Source organism: Schistocerca piceifrons, chromosome 4 (assembly GCF_021461385.2).
Source record: "Schistocerca piceifrons isolate TAMUIC-IGC-003096 chromosome 4, iqSchPice1.1, whole genome shotgun sequence".
In the NCBI taxonomy this organism is placed as follows: Eukaryota; Metazoa; Arthropoda; class Insecta; order Orthoptera; family Acrididae; genus Schistocerca; species Schistocerca piceifrons.
This window is the reverse complement of record NC_060141.1, coordinates 375,747,395-375,766,992: the sequence shown is the minus strand read 5'-3', so window position 1 is coordinate 375,766,992 and position 19,598 is coordinate 375,747,395. Positions and strand designations below refer to the sequence as shown.

Here is a 19,598-nt window from a genome sequence, read left to right as displayed (position 1 = left end):
GACAAGCAAGAGGTTGTAAATTTGAATCCCTTCAGGTGCTTATAAAATTTTATTTATAAAAATTTACTTTAATGGCTTTATTCATTGGTTTCATTAAATTTATTGTGTTTATTTTACTTCTAACCTTTGCCGTGTTATTTTAACCATTGTATTAACATTTTTACATGTCCATCACATAATAGATGACTTTTTTTCAAAAGTTGATCCCACTCCTCCCCTTGTGAGTTACTGAATGTTTTGTCACTAGCATTGCAGATGAAAGTGTTTGCCAGTAAGAGAAAGTGGATAGAATTATTTTCAAATTTGTATGCTATGAAGGATAATACAGTTGTTGCCAATTAGTTTTGTTAATTTAGAAAACATTTTAGCTTTTTTGTGTATTGTTTTGTGAAAGATAAAATATGACCCTCTTCAAATAAATAAAGAAAAGATTTCATGGTCCATTTCTGAGTGGTAGTCAAATATTTTGATTTTTGAGTCACATATGAAAAATTAACTCGTAATGAAACCCATGTCAGTGCCTGCATGCACAACAATTAAACACAGACTGGCACTTTTATTCGACAATAATCCTTGTGTGCTGTCACTTTGTCAACATTTATTTACAGGCTAATGTGTGTGAAACACATTTCACCTAAGAAGTAAACCACTGGCAGCTTAGATTCTGATGCTTCATTCTTTCAAAAAAATCTAACGTAGTATGCCCTTCTTCTTTCACACATAACACATTGATTTCGGCACCTTTCAGAACGCAGTCTCATACACAGAAAAGTTCTTCTAAGAGTTCCATTGCTAGCCTTGAAGTTCAGCTTTGTGTAACAAAAGCTGTGCAGGTTTTGCAAAGTTGGTATGTCTTTATATTGTTCGCAATAACTGTTGAAATTGCTATCTGATAGTACATATATCTATATCATCAGTGTAATACTTATTGTGAACACCTTGCCTCTCCCTTGGTGCAGGAATGTGAACTCCACTCTGCTCTGATGTGTGTCATTCCTTCCGTAATTTGCAAACCATCCTCTTGCTCACCTTTAATGTTTTGGCTGCATGTTCCATTGCCTTCTCCACTGGCATGATAAATCCCTTCTCTGCTAATCATCAACAAATGTAATCATGCTAACCACAAACCATCTCGCCTGTTTGCAAAGAATTTTTTGAACTCACTTCTTTTCCTGCACTGTGGTATAACAATACACATTACTTTAATCGGAGTGTGACTAAATAATGTGTTAGTCCGTGCTATTGCTGCATTTCCTCTTTGTCTTGTCGGGTTGTACTTTAAAGTCTGTTTTCTCTGTTCTGCAATATATTATTTTGAACATTTGTGGCAATGTAAAGCAGTAAGTTAGTCAGTAACTTGGAGTACTTACACCTTCTTTAAACTGAGCCACTGAAGCATGTCATCATAGTGAGATGGTTGAATTTCATGAGCCAAAGCCTGCTAAAATATCTCACTTCACATGCTTTTACTATGTTGCTATATATATTTGTAATATTTTGCAGGTATTGGGACTTCCCCGTTGGTCACAACAAAAATGGAGTGTTGAAAGTATTCATTCAAAGAATATTGTTGCAATTTTACATTTGCTTGTTGCTCTGGCCCGCCATTTCAGAGCACCTGTTCGCTTACCTGAAAATGTAGCTGTCCATGTTGTTGTTGTACAGGTATGAACTATGAACTAAATGTTTTATGTCATTCTTTTGCCAATTGAAGTGTAAATAATTTAGTCAGTTACATTGATAGGCAAAAAAATAATTTAAAGAATAATATACGTAGAGTGTAGTAAAGCTTGTATACTGTGTTTTGGCGAAGTGTAGCTGACTCTCATTTCGTCTCTTCCTTGTATGTAACTATTAGTTTGACAAAATGCACGCATGGTGGCTACCTTTCTCAGAATAGTTATTATGATGCTTTCCTTAGTTACATTTCTGCAGTGCTTTATGTATATCTTGTTGTTGTTATTCTTTAACACAGAATTGGATTAACCATATTCTCAACAAAATCTTCATATAATAGACAGAGTGAGACTGGTTAACAATTTTCTCCTATTTCAAGTTTTTGCATAGTTTGGTCTGAGCAGCATCTCCTCCTTTGGCAGTGTACAAAAAATTTAGAATTGAAGCAGCAAAGAGGAGTTACATTCGTGGAAGAGGTGTTTAAACAGCAGCTGAAAAAACAAGATGTCCAATCCTTCTCTTAACAGTATTTGCTATCAGTACAAGCACAAACATATATCCCACTGAGAAGGGAAGCCATGTAATCAATCATTAGCTTTATAAAACATCTGAAGAGAGAAGCTAAAGCAGACTGTAGAGTGCTACCATATTACTTTATGCTGCCCCTCTCTCTCCTCTTAAAGTGTGATCTAATGATATATTTTCTTTTGCTGATAGGTTTTAAGAAGCAGACAATGAAAGGCTCGATTGATAACAGTTAATCTACAATCCATTATCTAAATTGTTACGCATTTCAAGATCAGTTTAAGTACACTCAGTTTTAACATCATCTACATGGCACAGAATGACATTAATCACTTCACACTGAAATTTTAAGTGCGTCCCAATGGGACTCAGATATTTCCAGAATGAAATTTTCACTCTGCAGTGGTGTGTGCACTGATGTGAAACGTCCTGGCAGATTAAAACTGTATGCCAGACCGAGACTCAAACTTGGACCTTTGCATTTTGCCAGCAAGTGCAAAGATAATTAGTGCTAACACATTAGTGATGGTGGTCACCAAATGACAGCAACAGACTTCCTGGCAGATTTAAGCTGTGTGCAAGATTGAGACTTGAACTCAGGACCTTTGCCTTTTGCGGGTAAGTGCTCTACCGACTGAGCTATACAAACATGATTCGCGACCTGTCCTCACAGCTTTAATTCTGCCAGTAACTCATCTCCTACCTTCCAAACTTCTCAGAAGCTCTACTGCGAACCTTGCAGAACTAGCACTGCTGGAAGAAAGACAATTGCGGACACATCGCTTACCCACAGTCTAGGGTACATTTCCAGAGTGAAATTTTCCCTCTGCAGTAGAGTGTGCACTGATGTGAAACATACTGGCAAATTAAAACTGTGTGCCAGACCGAGACTTGAAATTGGACCTTTGCCTTTTGCGGGCAAGTGCAAAGATAATTAGCGCTAACACATTATTGTTGGTGGCCGCCGATTGGCAACAACAGACTGTAGCCTTCTATTCACCATGAATTCAATGAAAAAGGAAAGACCCAAACAGATAGCAAAGAAATCATAATTAAATATTAAATAATATAAACCAACAGGTCACATGAATTATATACTCTTAACGAATTTGATTACATGAAAACATAACTTCAGAAAATAAATAAAAGATATTAGAAAAAAATATTCAAAATATGGTATTAAAGGAAGTGTAAGTGGAAAAACTGGAAAAAATACTATTATTTACAGAATTTGTCTATCATTTAGAACTACAACAATTAATATGAGGACATGCTTTAGTGCAAAAAATCTGAACTGCTTGTTTATAAAACAAATCCTTATTTATACTTTTAAGAACTGTTATTATTTATGTAATGTAATTAGAAAAACGAGTAAAGGATGTATATGAAATTAATCCATTGTCTGCTAATTGCAACAGAGCGAAGAATTGTCTTTTCTCCAAAAAGATTTTTTAAAAATATCTTTCACAGAAAGAATTAATAATGTTCAGATCAACATATTCCACCAGCCTATTTTGTTACTTCTAGTCTTTCTTTAAACAAAATCCATTATGTTCAGAAAATTGTATTTTGAGAGAGAATAATCCTCTAACGAGACGGTCATTGTAGACAAACATTAACTAAGTACACAATCATGCAGCAAGAGTAATCATATCAGGTATAAAATGTATCTACAAAAGTGTTATCTTCCAAAGTTAATCTAACCCGTTTAGAAATGAAGAAAGAAAATTAGAAAGAGGCAGAGATAATTTGTGGCACACAGTTCACATAAGTAAATATGTATTTGCGTGTAACTAGCATCAAAGTTGTTGTGTGTCCAGACTAAACGCATTTAATATCACATTATTTCATTTGTGTCATTCACTGCCCTTGCAGGTATCCGCTTTGTAAAGAACATGGGTAACATTTAATTCATTACACACAATGAAAGGCTCATGTTATTGTTGCATCTCAAATGGAAATGTTGATAAACAAACAGCTTTGATGTTGCTCACAGTGGATCGACTGGTGCACAGCCTGGGCTATCCAATGTAGATTGGTAGTGCCACTTAGCAGAAGATACACCAACTCCTGGGGTCATTCAAAGTAATGTCAGACCCCTCCTGCGAGCCACCTTATTGCTTGGGGGTGATGTGCTGTGCACCAACACCATTCAAATGATGTGCTGTGCACCAACACCATTCAAACGTAAAGAAAACAAAAATGAAACACTTGCTGCCCACACCATTGAACGTGTAAATGATAGTCACACACAAAAAACAGTTTGAAACCCTGTTAATGAATTTCTACACAAGTCAAAGTCGTCATGTTATCTCTCAGCAGTAAACTTGAAATTTCTTCTTCTTCCCTTTTCAGTTACTTTTTCTCTTATTATTTCCAAAATTAGTTTACAATCATCTTTTTATTCACACTGTTTTTGATCTACCATTCCAGTGGAATTTCTCCTTTGTTGTGAAATTCCAATTGCAGTTCTCATCGTGGATTAGTAAATTATATACAGTGTTTTGCTGATCTTTGCACAAACATACACCTGAGAAAGTGCTTTTGAACTCTGCAGGTGTTGTAAATTTTTCCACACTAACTCACAATATGAGTTATGTTCAAAAAATTCTGAAACATTTGTAATTTCATGCCAGTGTTGTGTTGGAGTGAAATTGAGTTGCCATCCCGGCTCATGCCTGTGTTTGATGTATAACTGCCGGAAGTTTCATTGTTGTATTTCTGTTAATTATTGTTCAGTGCTGTATTGAGTAGAACGTTGCGTCGCACAGTTTGCAAATTTTGAGGTGACGTAGTTAGAGAAGCAACGTGTCTGCATTATATTTTGCTTGAAACTCGAGAAACCTTTACAGAGACACACCAAATGATGCAGGAAGCCTACGGTGATGAGTGCTTAAGCTGTGCATGGTGTTACGAATGGTTCATATGATTTAGAAATGACTGGACGGAACTTAAAGATGACTCTCATTCAGGAAGCCCTTCGACATCCATTGATATGCTCATGTCAGGAACATCAATGAAATTGTGTGTGTATTGAAAACTGACTGTCTGAGATATTGTAGAAGAATGTAACATTTCAGTCGGATCATGCCATGAGATCCTGACGTGGCACCTTGGAATGCATCGTGCTGCTGCCAAGTTCATCCCATGGCACAAGAAAGGCCTTCACCTCACAATCTGTGAAGAGCTTTTGGATCACGCAAATGAGAACAAGATCTTCCTTAAGAGAACCATAAATGGTGATGAGAAGTGAGTCTATGGTTATGATGTTGAGACCTGGGTTCAGCCTTCACAATGGGTCGGGAGATGTTCTCCAAGACCAAAGAAAACTGAAAAGGTTAGGTTAAATGTCAAAGCCGTGCTGATAGTTTTCTTTGACTTTGAAGAATTGGTTCATTGTGAATTCACAAAAACAAAGTATTAATCAATGTTGCTATCGGGATGTGTTGCGATACCTGCAAGAAAATGTGAGAAGGAAACGGCCTGAAATCAGGTGAGGTATTTTCGTAGCTCGTACATCATGATAATGCACCTGCATATTCGTCCCTGTTGGTGCGTGACTATTGTACAGAAAATGAATTCACTGTGCTGCCTCACCCTCCGTACTTTCCAGACCTAGCCCCTGCGGGTACTTATTTTATTTGCAAAGTGAAAACCCCATTGGAAGGTTGAAGATTTGCAATAGATGTGATAAAAGAAAATTTGCAGATGGGGCACTGTGCGGTCCAGCAAGAGGTGTACCAAAACAGCTTCCAGAAGTGCAAATGGCATTGGGAGTCGTGTATCAATTGTGGAGGAGAGTATTTTGAAAGTGACCATACACAATAAGTAAAATGTAAGCATAGAAAAATTTTGTGCTCAAAAGTTCCAGAATTTTTTTGAACTGACCTCGTATGTAGTCACAAACATTACAAGTAGAGTGCACATCAACAGCAATTTGTGAAAACGAAATGCTAAATTGTCCGTCGGTAGCAAAATAGTTGATCCTTAAGTTAAGAGTAGTAATATTATTGCTAAGCACTGTTATTATTAAGTTAGTGTAGCAGTTATCATTGGAGCTTTCTTGCATCAGCAAATCAATATCCTGTCATTTCCAGCTTCAGCCAGTATCAGTATTGCAGTTTTCTTTGATCTTGTCCAATTGATCCAGCTAATTAACTTTAATTTCAAGATTGGAAGAATGTTGTCATACATCAGAAATCTTCTTGCAATCTGAATTGCTTTTGTCACATGATTTTTGCATACCAAAATTGGTATAGATAACTATTGCATTTGGTTCAACAATCTGAGTTGCCGTGAGATTGAACTTCAGTCTCCTTGGATTCTCTCTCTTCTTCTCATTGTTTACTGTCCTGCTTGGCATTTGTTGATCACATAAGTTCATTTTTCAAATCCTTGAATAACTCTTACATGTCATAATGATTTTTTATAACTTTTTTATTCAACATTCCATCCAAATCTATTTTCAATTTTTGATTTTGCTCATAGAGCTTTTTTGTTTACATATGCACTTAATTTTTGATTATCAGCCTTCAGTTAGTTACTGAGTTTCATGTTCCATGGATCACACAAATTAATTTTTAACTATAGCTACATGCCGAATATCTACAGAGGTTTTTTTTCTTTGGATCGACAGTGTTGAACAGCAACCTTGCTTGTCAAAAAATTTAGTTTTACATGAGAGTGAAAAAAATTATCATCTTGATATCAAACATGTAAAGGCAACCTTAATGTTGAGTAATGAATGTCATTTTTTGTTCTGCTGTTTATAATTATGTACATCATTGTTCCTTTTGTTTATAACAAATTTAATGAGGGAACAAATATAGTGTGAAGCAGTAGTCAAAATGATTGTGTGTGTGCACCACATATTACTCTTGCAGCAGGTTTTTGAGCAGTGATGACTTTCTTTCTTAAAGATGAGTAACCACAGAACATATTTGTTTCAACTCATGCTTATTATCATCTATTTTCTTGTCCAAATCTACACCCAGATTTTATAATAATTGCATTAACACATTCTGCTTTCCTACATTATCAGCATGATTGTTGCCTATTCCTGCCTCTTTCGATTTTGTGTCTGTTCTCAACTTTGAACTGTAATATTCAGCTATCTCTACAACTTGAATTTTGTCAGTTAGTCCTGATTCATCAGTGACATGTCCAAACTACCCAAATCAACACTGCCCTCATTAATTACATCTTGTTTCTCACTTTGACTAGATTCTGTTATTTATAATCAGAAGAGCAGTTCACTATCTACATCTTTCCTCCAGTCCAAAGTTGCTTGAGAAATGGAGGTACCACTGAAAATGACAAATTAACTTATTATATGTTGACACTGCGCTGGGGCTCCAGATCAGAAGATCATTGCAGGATGTCAAGTCCTTGTCACCGGTCTCCATACATAAGAGTATCCCTCAGTGATGCTGTATTAACCAATGATACTTCTCTCCTCTTCAACTCGGTGATCTAATGAAGCATTTTATTTTCTTGATATCTTTTAGGAATCGGACAATGAATGGTTTGATTAATAACAATTAATGCAGGCTCACATTCTGTACAATTTATTATCAAAATTATTACTCACTTCAAAGCCAATTTAACTACACTTTGTTTTAGCAGGATTCTGTATGTCACAATACAACATTAATCATTTAACACTGAAACCGTAAGCACATCTGAACAGAGTGGGGATAATTATCCCGAATACAGTAGTGAGTGCGGCTACATGACGACGGCAGATTCTAGTTATCTACTTGCCACCTTAGTGCTATGCCAAGCACATGCACTAAGCAACAATCATTATACCAGAAAGCATTGTCAGTGGGCAAAGATTATTCTTAAATGCTGGACGTGGTAAACCAGTGGTAGCTGCAGTTATGTAACACGCACCCTGTGGTAAAAGTGATCACCAAGGTCTCAAGAAATGTCTTGAAATATAACAGGTATTCTTATGTGGGAGGATAAGGGATCCTCACAACATTATCTGTTTAACATACTGGATGTTATTTAGAAAGATAAGCTAGGGAGTAATTCTTGCTGGAAATTCGGAATGTAGGTGTGGGTGTTCCTAAGTTTGTCTGTTTTTCTCACTTTTCTCTTTTCACCCTGCTTTGTTTTTAGTATTATTATTGTTAATGATGCCCATTGAATTTTTTTCCTTGTGTCCATTTTGAACATTTTTATATGATCATTTCTCTCCTACACGAACTATTATATTCTATGGCCAGTGCTGTCTTTTTCTCACAGTATCACTTTGGTGTACTATCTAGTTGTAAGACAATTGCGCCATAAAGAATCAGTGTACATAATTAGCACCTGATATCATGTTTCAGCATCCTGTGAAACGTAATTAAGAATTGGACCTTGTATGGCCTGTTACGATCATCCTTCTCAACCACTTTGCTTGTAAAGATCAGATTGTTGATTGACTGATTGATTGATGTGTTATTGGCCCCGTTTTATCATACAGCACAAATTGTACAAGTGACATTGGACAAGTCAAAGAAAAGTTCAATAATACATAGTATAAGCAAGTAGTAGGCAAATTAAAAAGGTTAGGAAAAGCAGTAGGTGAATATGGACTGGGAGTAAGGAATGAAAGAGGAAGCTGCCTGGTAGAATTTTGCTCAGAGCATAATTTAATCATAGCTGACGCTTGGTTTAACAATCATTAGAGAAGGTTGTATACTTGGAAGAGAGATGGAGACACCAGAAGGTTTCGGGTTGATTATATAATGGTAAGACAGAGATTTACGAACCAGGTTTTAAATTGTAAGACATTTCCAGGGGCAGATGTGGACTCTGACCACAATTTATTGGTTGTGGACTGTAGATTAAAACTGAAGAAACCGCAAAAAAAGTAGGAATTTAAGGAGATGGGACCTGGATAAACTGAAAGAACCAGAGGTTGTAGAGTGTCTCAGAGGGAGCATTAGGGAACTATTGACAAGAGCAGGGGAAATGAATACAGTAGAAGAAGAATGGATAGTTTTGCAAGATGTAATAGTGAAGGCAGCAGAGGATCAAGTAGGTAAAAAGACAAGGGCTGGTAGAAATCCATGGGTAACACAAGAGATATTGAATTTAATTGATGAAAGGAGAAAATATAAAAATGCAGTAAATGAAGCTGGCAAAAAGGAATACAAATGTCTCAAAAATGAGATTGACGGGAAGTGCAAAATGGCTAAGCAGGAATGGCTACAGGACAAATGAAAGACTATGGAAACGATAGTTGCTGCCTGTAGGAAAATTAAAGAGACCTTTGGAGAAAAGAGAACTACCTGCATGAATATCAAGAGCTCAGATGGAAAACCAGTCCTGAGCAAAGAAGGGAAAGCAGAAAGATAAAAGGAATATATACAGGGTCTATACAAGTGCAGTATACTTGAGGGCAACATTATGGAAATGGAAGATTAGTAGACGAAGATGAGATGGGAGATAAGATACTGCATGAATAATTTGACAGAGCACTGAAGGATGTAAGTTGAAAGAAGGCCCTGGGAGTTGACAACATTCCGTTGGAACTACTGATAGTCTTGGGAGAGCCAGCCATGACAAAACTCTTCCATCTGGCCAGCAAGATGCATGAGACAGGTGAAATACCCTCAGACTCCAAGAAGAATGTAATAATCCAATTCCTAAGAAAGCAAGTGCTGACAAGCGCGAAAATTACCAAACAATCAGTTTAATAAGTCACGGATGCAAAATGCTAACATGAATCCCTTACAGAAGAATGGAAAAACTGATAGAAGCCGACCTCGAGGAAGATCAGTTTGGATTCCGGAGAAAAGCAGGAACATGCGAAGCAATACTGATTGTACCACTTCTCATAGAAGATAGGTACTTGTAGACTTAGAGAAAGCTTTTGACAGTGTTGAATGGCATACTCTCTTTCACATTCTAAAGATGGCAGTAGCAAAATACAGGGAGCAAAAGGCTATATACAATTTGTACAGAAACCAGATGGCAGTTGTAAGAGTCAAGGGGCATGAAAGGGAAGCAGTGGTTGAGAAGTGAGTGTGATAGGGTTGTAGCCTACCCCCAATGTTATTCAATCTGTATATTGAGCAAGCAGTAAAGGAAACAAAAGAAAAAATTGGAGTAGGCGTTAAAGTCCAGGGATGAGAAATAAACATTTGAGGTTTGCCGATGACATTGTAATCCTGTCAGAGCCAACAAAGGACTTGGAAGAGCAATTGAATGGAATAGACAGTGTTTTGAAAAGGAGGATGTAAGATGAACATCAAAAAAGCAAAACGAAGGTGATGGAATGTAGTCGAATTAAATCAGGTGATGCTGTGGGTATTAGATGAGGAAATGAGACACTTGAAGTAGTAGAGTTTTGCTATTTGGAGAGCAAAATAAATGATGATTGTTGAAGTAGGGAGGATATAAAATGTAGATGGGCAATGGTAAGAAAAGAGTTTCTGAATAAGAGAAATTATTAACATCGTTATAGATTTAAGTGTCAGGAAGTCCTTTTTGAAAGTATTTGTCTGGAGAGTAATGATATATGGAAGTAAAATGTGGATGATAACACTTTAGACAGCAAGAGAATAGAAGCTTTTGAAATGTGGTGCTACAGACAAATGCTGAATATTGGATGGTAGATTACGCAACTAATGAGGAAGTATTGAATAGGATTGGGGAGAAAGAAATTTGTGGCCCAACTTGACTAGAAGAAAGGATTGGTTGGTGGGACACATTCTGAGGCATCAAGGGATTACCAATTTAGTATTGGAGGGAAGAATGGAGGATAAAAACTGTAGGAGGAGACCAGGAGATGAATACACTAAGTAGATTCAGAAGGATGTATGTTGCAGCAGTTACTCAGAGATGAAGAGGCTTACACAGGATAGAGTAGCATGGAGAGCTGCATCAAACCAGTCTTTGGACTGAAGACCACATGAAGAAGAAGAAGAACAACAACAACAACAAAAACAACAACCTACTCTTACAATTAACTAGTAGCACAGTATGTCCTTGGTTCTCCCCACCCACCTGTCCTTAGTTTACGTTAGTTTCTTCCGACTCAGCATTTCTTCACTGTAACTACATTTGCTTCAATTCACTTTAGTTTCCCACATCTTTCATTGTCTTTCCCATTTATTTTTCACTACCCCCTCCCACCTCTGTTATGTAGAATGCACTTAGCTTTTCACTCTTATTAACTCATGCATGATATTTAAGCAGTAATTTCTATCTGCATATTACCCTGTCTTCCACCTTTAAGCTCTTAGGTGTTCAAATCTCGTCCGATGCAAACCCCAACAATCAGTCTTTCCTTCTCATCCCGTAAGGTAAGTCTCCCCTGAACCACGGTTCTGGGCGACTTTCCCCAAAATCTACCCCTTGTCCTAGACCTCTCCAGTCCTTTTCCTTCACCCCTCTTCCTTCCCCATCAACCCTTTTGCTTGAAGGAGGAGCCACTGGCTCCAAAAGCTTGCCAATTGCAACACATCTTTTATGTGTGTGTTCTGCTGTGGCTTGGTGAGTAGATTTTTTATCTATCCAGTTAAATAATTTAGTTTTTAAGTAACTTTTTTGCTACATATTCAGAAATTCTTTTACAGATTAGTAACAGTACTTTATAAGAAATGCGTTTAGTTTAACTTAAATTATTGGACATGTAGCAATTTTTATTTCCTCTGATATTTTATTGTATAGTATTACGCCAATGTTAATTATGCTCCTCTGATTTGCTGTTTTTCTGTGATATTTTTGGTGTATATTTCACTTCCCTCTCGTACAATAGTTGTGTACATCTTTGTTCTGTGGTAGTTTGTTTCCAAGAGGTAGTCTCTGTTGAACAAGATAGTTTCATAAATGAATAAACTTGGAACATTCAGAACATCAAGCTCGGAAAATGAGGTTTTCAAGACTGCATCTTTTTATGGCCACAAATTATTGTTAGGGCTCATTGCATTCTAAAAACCTTTATGCTGTGAGTTAAGTGTTGCCAGAAACTGATTCCATATTGAAGGAATGAGTTTAACTGTGCACAGTATGCCTGCAGCACTGTTGTTTTGCTTTCTGTTGACTTTAAGTAAGCAATATACTGGTGTCTTCAGCAAATAGATTAGTTTTTTGAGGACTCATGTATTCAACAAAGTCACACACATAAATCAAGAAGAATAGTGGACCTGAGATTGAGCCCTGCAGTATGCCATATTTTATTGGCAATCCACTAGAAAGGAAGGAGTTGTTTCTTGTTTAATTCTTAGTGTTGAATTTATACTGAAGTGATATCTTCTGCGTGTGATTTTTTAGATATGAACACAACCAGTTATGTGCTACACCTTTACTAGCCATCGTTTTAAGTTTTTGAGCAGACTGTTATGATCCAGGATGTCAAAGGTTTTTGATAGTTCTAGAAAAATACCTACAGCAAATATATGTTGATCAAGGGATTTTAAAGCACAGTCTAAGAATTCAAAAATCACTGTCTGTGTAGGTTTAGACTTTTAAAACCATGTTGTACGGCAAGAGGAGAACATTTATTTATGAAACTTAAAAGCATGTCATACAAGAAAACGGATAAAATAATGCCCTAAAACAATTTTCTCTAGAATTTTTGAGAAGGGATTTAACTGTGACACAGGTTTGTAGTTTGATATTTTATCCAAAGAGCCTTTTCTTAGCACTGGCATTCACAGTTCTCAGACATTTTCCTTGTTTGTTGCCATGGATTGTAGACCATGTGTTCAGCAAGTAAGTATGCAAATAAAAACAACTGCAATGCCTTTCACACAGACTACTTCTCCACATCCTTTGTGTGACTAACACTGCCTGTGTGATGTAAACATTTAGTAACCATTTCCAGAAAACATGTTTCTTTTCACTTCATGCAGAAATAAATCTTCCATGCCATTACATTCCTGTGACAGTACTGTTAGCCGAGATCTCCAAGATCTAAAACACTGTCTCTCTCACCCCCTTCTCCCTATTTTCTCATACATAATATTCAGCCCCATGTCCAATTTACATAAACATATTATTCCTTTATTACAACACTCACTTTTCCTTGTCTACTCCATTTCTGCCTCATCACACATACCATTATCTTCAAAAGCAGTCAGACATTACAGTTATCTTGCTACAATCACTGTCTAGCATTCTGTTTGGATTATGTTCGAGTGAGGTGCCTTCTTATATGAATAGCTCTTTTCCAAGATAATTCCAGTCCTTTTGTTCAGTGTAATGTTATGACACACGCTTTTTTTTTCCAACTATGGCATCTGCATTGCCCTTCAATAACTAACAACTTCTCTCTGAAACATGTATATAATATGTGTTCTTGCCCCTCGCCCTCCTGCCAGTCTCGCTACACTTTCGCCTCACTTGCCCCTTCAGGCGCGTTTGGAAGAGTTAATATGCTAACTTTTTTATAATTTACTTTAGAAATTGGTAAACTAGCAGGGAAACCGGTAATAAAATGCATAAGAGGAAAAAAAGAGTTTCGGCATTAAAGGAGGCTAGCAGAACATGTTTTTTCTTAACAAATGCAAAAATTATGTGGGTAAAATAAAGATGTACTGTATTGCAGGATGTAAAAAGGTAGATTGTTTTACAAAAAAAAGGAGTTTTGAAACTACTACATAAAATGGGCACTAACCGCAACTATTATTTTGAAACAGGTAGCATAACATTCAGTCAGTCTTCACTGAACTTCTTTCGATTAGTTTGCACATGACAGGTGAGAAAGTACGTATGCGATGAAAGACTGTCCAACAGAACAAATCGGTTTGTGGTATTTAATGTTAACGGTGTAAAATCTTATATCTATATAGAAACTGGGCGCGCGCGCGCTCACACACACACACACACACACACACACACACACACACACACACACACACACACTCTTTCAATGAAGGTAATTGTATTGCCATATAGTGAGTATGGAAATACCTGATTCAGTTCTGGTTGATGTAGAGACTTCACGAGATGAAATAAAAATGCCATTAGCAAAAGGAAAGCATGCAGCATTAATCATCTGTTTTGTGTATTAAAAAAAAAAGTTCATGGGACTCAGCATACAATGTATTGAGGAATTTGTATTGCTTTAGAAACTGGATGGTTCACTGAGCCATCGGACAGTATTAGAAGAAATAACAACTACCTATGATGACCTCGGGATGCGCTGTGAGAGAGATGCCTTCGATACATTATTTGACCACGCACCGGACAAACTGCAAGTTGTAAAAAAGGTATGTTACTAATTTAAAAGTTTGCCTTGAATATTAATGATGTCAGAAAATTGAGTGAATTCTTTTGTTTACAGTCTTTGGTTACATTTGTCAACAAGCATCTGAACAAAGTAAATCTTGATGTGACTGATCTTGATACACAGTTTCATGATGGTGTTTATCTAACTCTTTTGATGGGCTTGTTGGAAGGTTTCTTTGTGCCTTTATATAGTTTTCATTTAACACCACAAGATTTTGATCAAAAAGTTCATAATGTTGCCTTCGCCTTTGAACTTATGCAAGATGTGGGATTAGCTAAGCCGAAAGCTCGACCTGAAGGTATGTAGACTTCTTTATAACCGACATGTTTTTTAGCTATATATTATTTTACAGTGATCAGTCATTGTCATATAACTCTTTGTGAAATAATTTTCATGACTAGTTAACCTTCCTGTTTAGAAATAGTCTATTATTCATCTGTTTTACAGTCAGGTGTTTCAAGAAGTCAATAATAATCTAACTTGTTTCCAGATATTGTCAACTTGGATCTGAAATCAACACTCAGAGTATTATATAACCTTTTCACAAAATACAAAAACTTGAGCTGAAGTTAAGCAGACTGGAGACAATCACTGTCTAGCATAGAAATAAGCTTAACACTTCCGCTGCGGCATCGGTGCAGGTGCGCAACTCTCCAGTGCGGCCCGGCAACGTGCGAGTGTGGGCCGGTAACACTCTGAAACGGCAGGTACTTTCATGAAACGGATTCGAAAGCTGTGCTTCCACGCTATCATCACTCTGGAATTCTTCTGCAGCCTCTAAATGATAAGCTCCGTGGTATGCCTCGTCCTCCCTACACAGAAAATCAATGTCGTCTAGTACACTAAGTAACTGTTCCTCTGTCAGTTTAACACTTTTCCTGCTCCTTTTCACATTGGAAGGTCCAGGTGTCTGTTTATTAGTCACCATTACGAACAATATATGTTCGATAACGGACCACACAAAGGTGTACACGCTCTTATGCTAGCTTAGACGCTGCAACTAGACTGAGTAATCAGACAGTGAGCGCGGACGCTTATAAGCGTCAGCCATACTGGCTTGTGGCTTGTTTTGACGCTTATAAGCGTCAGCCGCAGCGAAGGTGTTAAGCCAAGAGCTTTACTAGTTGAGATTAACTATAATCACGGTAAACAGAAAATGAATGGTTGTCATAACAGGAACATTAAATACAGTATTGTCTTCATCAGTTTCAAAACTCATAACTTCATATTTGCTTGACACCACAGATTTAACAAAAATGTCACCTGTGGAGCATTGCTATCAGCAAAAGAACCACAGCCTACCTTTTGCTGACTTGTGTCTTGTCTTCTGTAACCGGACAGTGCATGTCTGTTCTTAGTTTAAGTCATTATGTGCCTTTGTTCTCCAGAAATGTGTGTTTTTTCAATATGTCTATGTAGAGTAACCAGTGTGTTTTAGTAGTCCCTTGATCTGCAACTTTTATGTACAGTAGATCACAAAAAGGAGAATAGAAAATAAGAATTAATAGGTTAGATAAGAGTTTGACAACTCTTTTTGCAAGTTAATTACTTGCTGTGCCGATAATTCTGATCTCAGATTGTTTGATGTTGTCTTACTACATTGTTAGACACATTCAATATGTTTTAATTAACTTCATTACATGTAATTTTTTATTTATGTTTAAAACAAGATTTTGGTAATTTGTGTGTGACGTGTGCCTTCCATTACTTAAAATATGAATTAAGGTATAAGTAATTAATCAATGTGTGACAATTGTCTTCCATTATTTAAATTACAAATTAATGTGGAATAATTAATCAATGTGTGACAATTGTCTTCCATTACTTAATATACAGATTAATGTGGAATAATTAATCAATGTGTGACAATTTTCTTCCATTACTTAATATACAAATTAATGTAGAAGTAATTAATCTATGTATAACAGTTGCCTTCCATTATTTAAAATACAAATTAATATAGAAATAATTAATCATCTGTTGACCATTCCCTTTGCATCCCAAAACTATGATTTAATGAGATAATGATTGGCCACTAAAATGGTATTACCAATGTGATCACTGTTTCACTGGTCTGCCAGAATTGCAGTTAGTTTCATTAGATTTTGTTTACAATATTCTTTTCATTCACAGATCATTACTAATAAAATGATTGTTTGAGGTGCACTAATAGCTTACTGCTGTCAGCTTCTGTTATCCGCTTCTGCAGGCCATTAATTTGTTGGAGTTATGTAATCTCTTACATAGTTATAGTAAGACTACTGGTGCTAAACTTCGAGAGGATGGATAACATGAAGAAGACATAAAATTATCACTGCCAGGAAGAAAATATACGTATGTAAGGTTAGTTTGTGAAGTGCCTCTTTTTCACTGTGTCATTTATATTGTGCTTCCTTTATGCTGATACAAAAATGTTTGGGAAAGATGTCCTATGTGAACTAGATTCTTGCCATGAGAATTTGTATTACATTGAAAAATCTATAAATGTGTGCTAATCTATGAAATATATGCGCAGTGTTTAATAAAAGATTTTTATAAGATTCTCTCAAAATTATTTTTCTATTAAAAAACACAATCTTAGAACTTATTCTGTCCATCAAAATGGCACATACCTCGCATCAAAACAGTGTACACTGTTTTTTGGTTTCAGCTTGTGACATTAGTATATTGCTACACTGGTATCCAAAATTAATGAACTGCTATTTTCCTGACCTGTGTCTAATTCACGATATAATCATACAAACTGTAAACAAGACCTCCGTACCATCGTGTTCTGCACAGAAGATGGCATTCTGGTTAACAGACAACTGTGCCAGTGATGATGTCAGGCACCTATGAAACAAGGTAGTGTTTGCTGGGTAGCCAGACATCCACAGTCGCTGTGTACACAGTCACAGACAGTGCAGTATGGCACAGAGATGATGCTACAGACTCTCTGCAGTGGAGGACCAGAGAAAGAAAGTAGGACACTCGCAAACTGATGTGGTCCGATGGCTTAGTGTGAATCATTGTTATTTCTTGAATGTAGCGACAGTGTATACAGTCAGAAACTGTGTCCCAAAGACACTGTAACTGAGCACTTGTAACTTCAGAAGAGAGGACCGTTATTTGATTGTAATGACACGACAGTACTGCCTTAGTACTGCACAGCAAGTGGCATGGGAGTTTGCAGCATACCCTGGACATGTATCGAGGCAAATGGTGTGCAGAGACTTTGGCAGAGTGGCCTTTACTGTTGGAGACCTGCTGCTTGTCTACCTCTGACATGTCTTCACAGAAGGGAATGTCTAGATTGGAGTCACCAAGATGTCACCGTTTTGGTCGAACAGTGGACCAATGTTGTTTTAACAGATGAGTCCCGATTTGAGAGTGATTCTCAATGGATTTGGGTCTGGAGGGAACATGGAACATCATTTTGGGACCCAAACATTGTAGAAAGAGACCGATATCAAGGAAGATCCCTAATGATGTGGGCAGAGATTATGTTTTTCACTTGAACCCCCCTTCATGAAATTGTAAGGGTGAAACAGCAACTGTTGTCAGGTATGGTGACAAGATCTTGGGACCTCATGTGCAGTTGTTACGAGATGCTGTGGGTCCAGACTTTGTATTGATGGACAACAATGCTCCACCTCATAGAGCATGTGTGGTTGGTGTTTACTTGGTAATGGAACATATTGCACACATGACATGGCATGGCCTGCTCGCTCTCCCGATTTGAATCCCAGAGATCATGTCTGGGATGCACTAGGGAGGTAGCTTCCATCAGTCAGCATCCACCAACCACTCTCGAAAACTGTGAGCAGCTCTGCAGCAAGGATGGGTGTTATTGCCTCAACATGAGGCTGATGACATAATTCATAGCATGCCCCCTTGTTGTCAGGCCTGTATAGGTGTCAGAGGGGGTCACACCCCATATTAAGCACATTAACAAGTTGGTGGAATGTGTGTGCAAATCCATTAAGTTGGAAAAAATGAAGAACATTTTTGTCTACCACTATGCCTGTTGCAGTTGTTTACATTTTGTGTTCTTCACATTGGTTTTTACTTTTGTTATCACCTGTTCATACTGTTTTGTGGCAAAATAAACACAACCATGCTAAATTTCTGTTTGTTGCTTTAATTTTGGACACCAGTGTATAATAAATGTAAAAAAAAGTATGTATTGACACAAATTAGGAAGGTAAGTGGAAGTAATGCCGTGGATTTGACTGCAATTGCTTTCTGTTACATCACAACGCTGTTCTTAACTGTGGTTCTCTGTTTCAACAGTTGTGCATTGAGTCCTCCTTATCAGTGATGAAGCCCATCTTTGACTGCATGTGAAACTTAAAGTATCTACTCCAAATGGCACGCTGTGCACTTCACCTTAGGTTGATACTTACTTTCTGGTTTATCAAATTTCATTGACTAAATTTCTTAAATTACCTGAAGCAACTTTCTTGGGGCAATTTCAGATCTTTTGGTTCTGGACCAGGTAATAAGTTTGCTGTGGGCTTAACACTTTTTGGTTGGGCCTGAATCTTACAAGAGTACTGGTCCATTGCCATAGATGTCATATATCCTGAACTATTTGTTGAACAACGATATAAGCTTGCAGGCACATTCAATAGTGTATATGGATACTGTCTGCAAAATTTGGTGTGAATAGAGTTAGTAGTAAAGAAGTAATATATTAAAACATTATGCGTGAGAGACACAGCTCCTCCTCACAACTGTTAGGCATGAGCCACCAATCTATAAGGCAGAGACTGGTAATTGTGTGTGTGCTATGGATTGAAATATTATTCAAGCAACATTATGCAATTCTTGTCCTTCACTTTAGAAATTGACAGTTAACACACACAAGCATGAGTTGCACTTAGATTGTGTAATAACATTGTATGTGTCATGAACATTATTTCAATAAATCTCAATAGCACCTCTGATTTATTGTCACTGCAATGTATCAATTCAAACAATGAGCAAATTTGCATCTTTGACAAACAAGGGAAAAAGTTTGACCTTGAAAACATTGAACAGTAAAATATTACACAAAATACATTTTGACGTTATTCGTACAAGAAACAGCTCTCTCTAGAAATGTTCATAGTATCCATTATAAAAATATTCTCACTAATCATGTTATCATACGTTATGCCAGGCAGAATCCAGGATTGCT

General features: G+C 37.0%; 1 protein-coding gene across 3 annotated transcripts in view; it reads left to right on the top strand.

Moving 5' to 3' along the window:
• Window positions 1-16,977, top strand: part of LOC124794678 (beta-parvin) — a 110,909-nt gene extending 93,932 nt beyond the window's left edge. For all 3 annotated transcript variants that reach the window (XM_047258213.1, XM_047258214.1, XM_047258216.1), the window contains exons 6-9: window positions 1,504-1,665; window positions 14,277-14,417; window positions 14,492-14,735; window positions 14,928-16,977. In XM_047258213.1, coding sequence (XP_047114169.1) covers window positions 1,504-1,665; window positions 14,277-14,417; window positions 14,492-14,735; window positions 14,928-15,004 — 624 coding nt within the window. In that variant the 3' untranslated portion in view covers window positions 15,005-16,977. The remainder of the gene's footprint in view (window positions 1-1,503; window positions 1,666-14,276; window positions 14,418-14,491; window positions 14,736-14,927) is intronic.
• The last annotated feature ends 2,621 nt before the right edge of the window (window positions 16,978-19,598 follow it).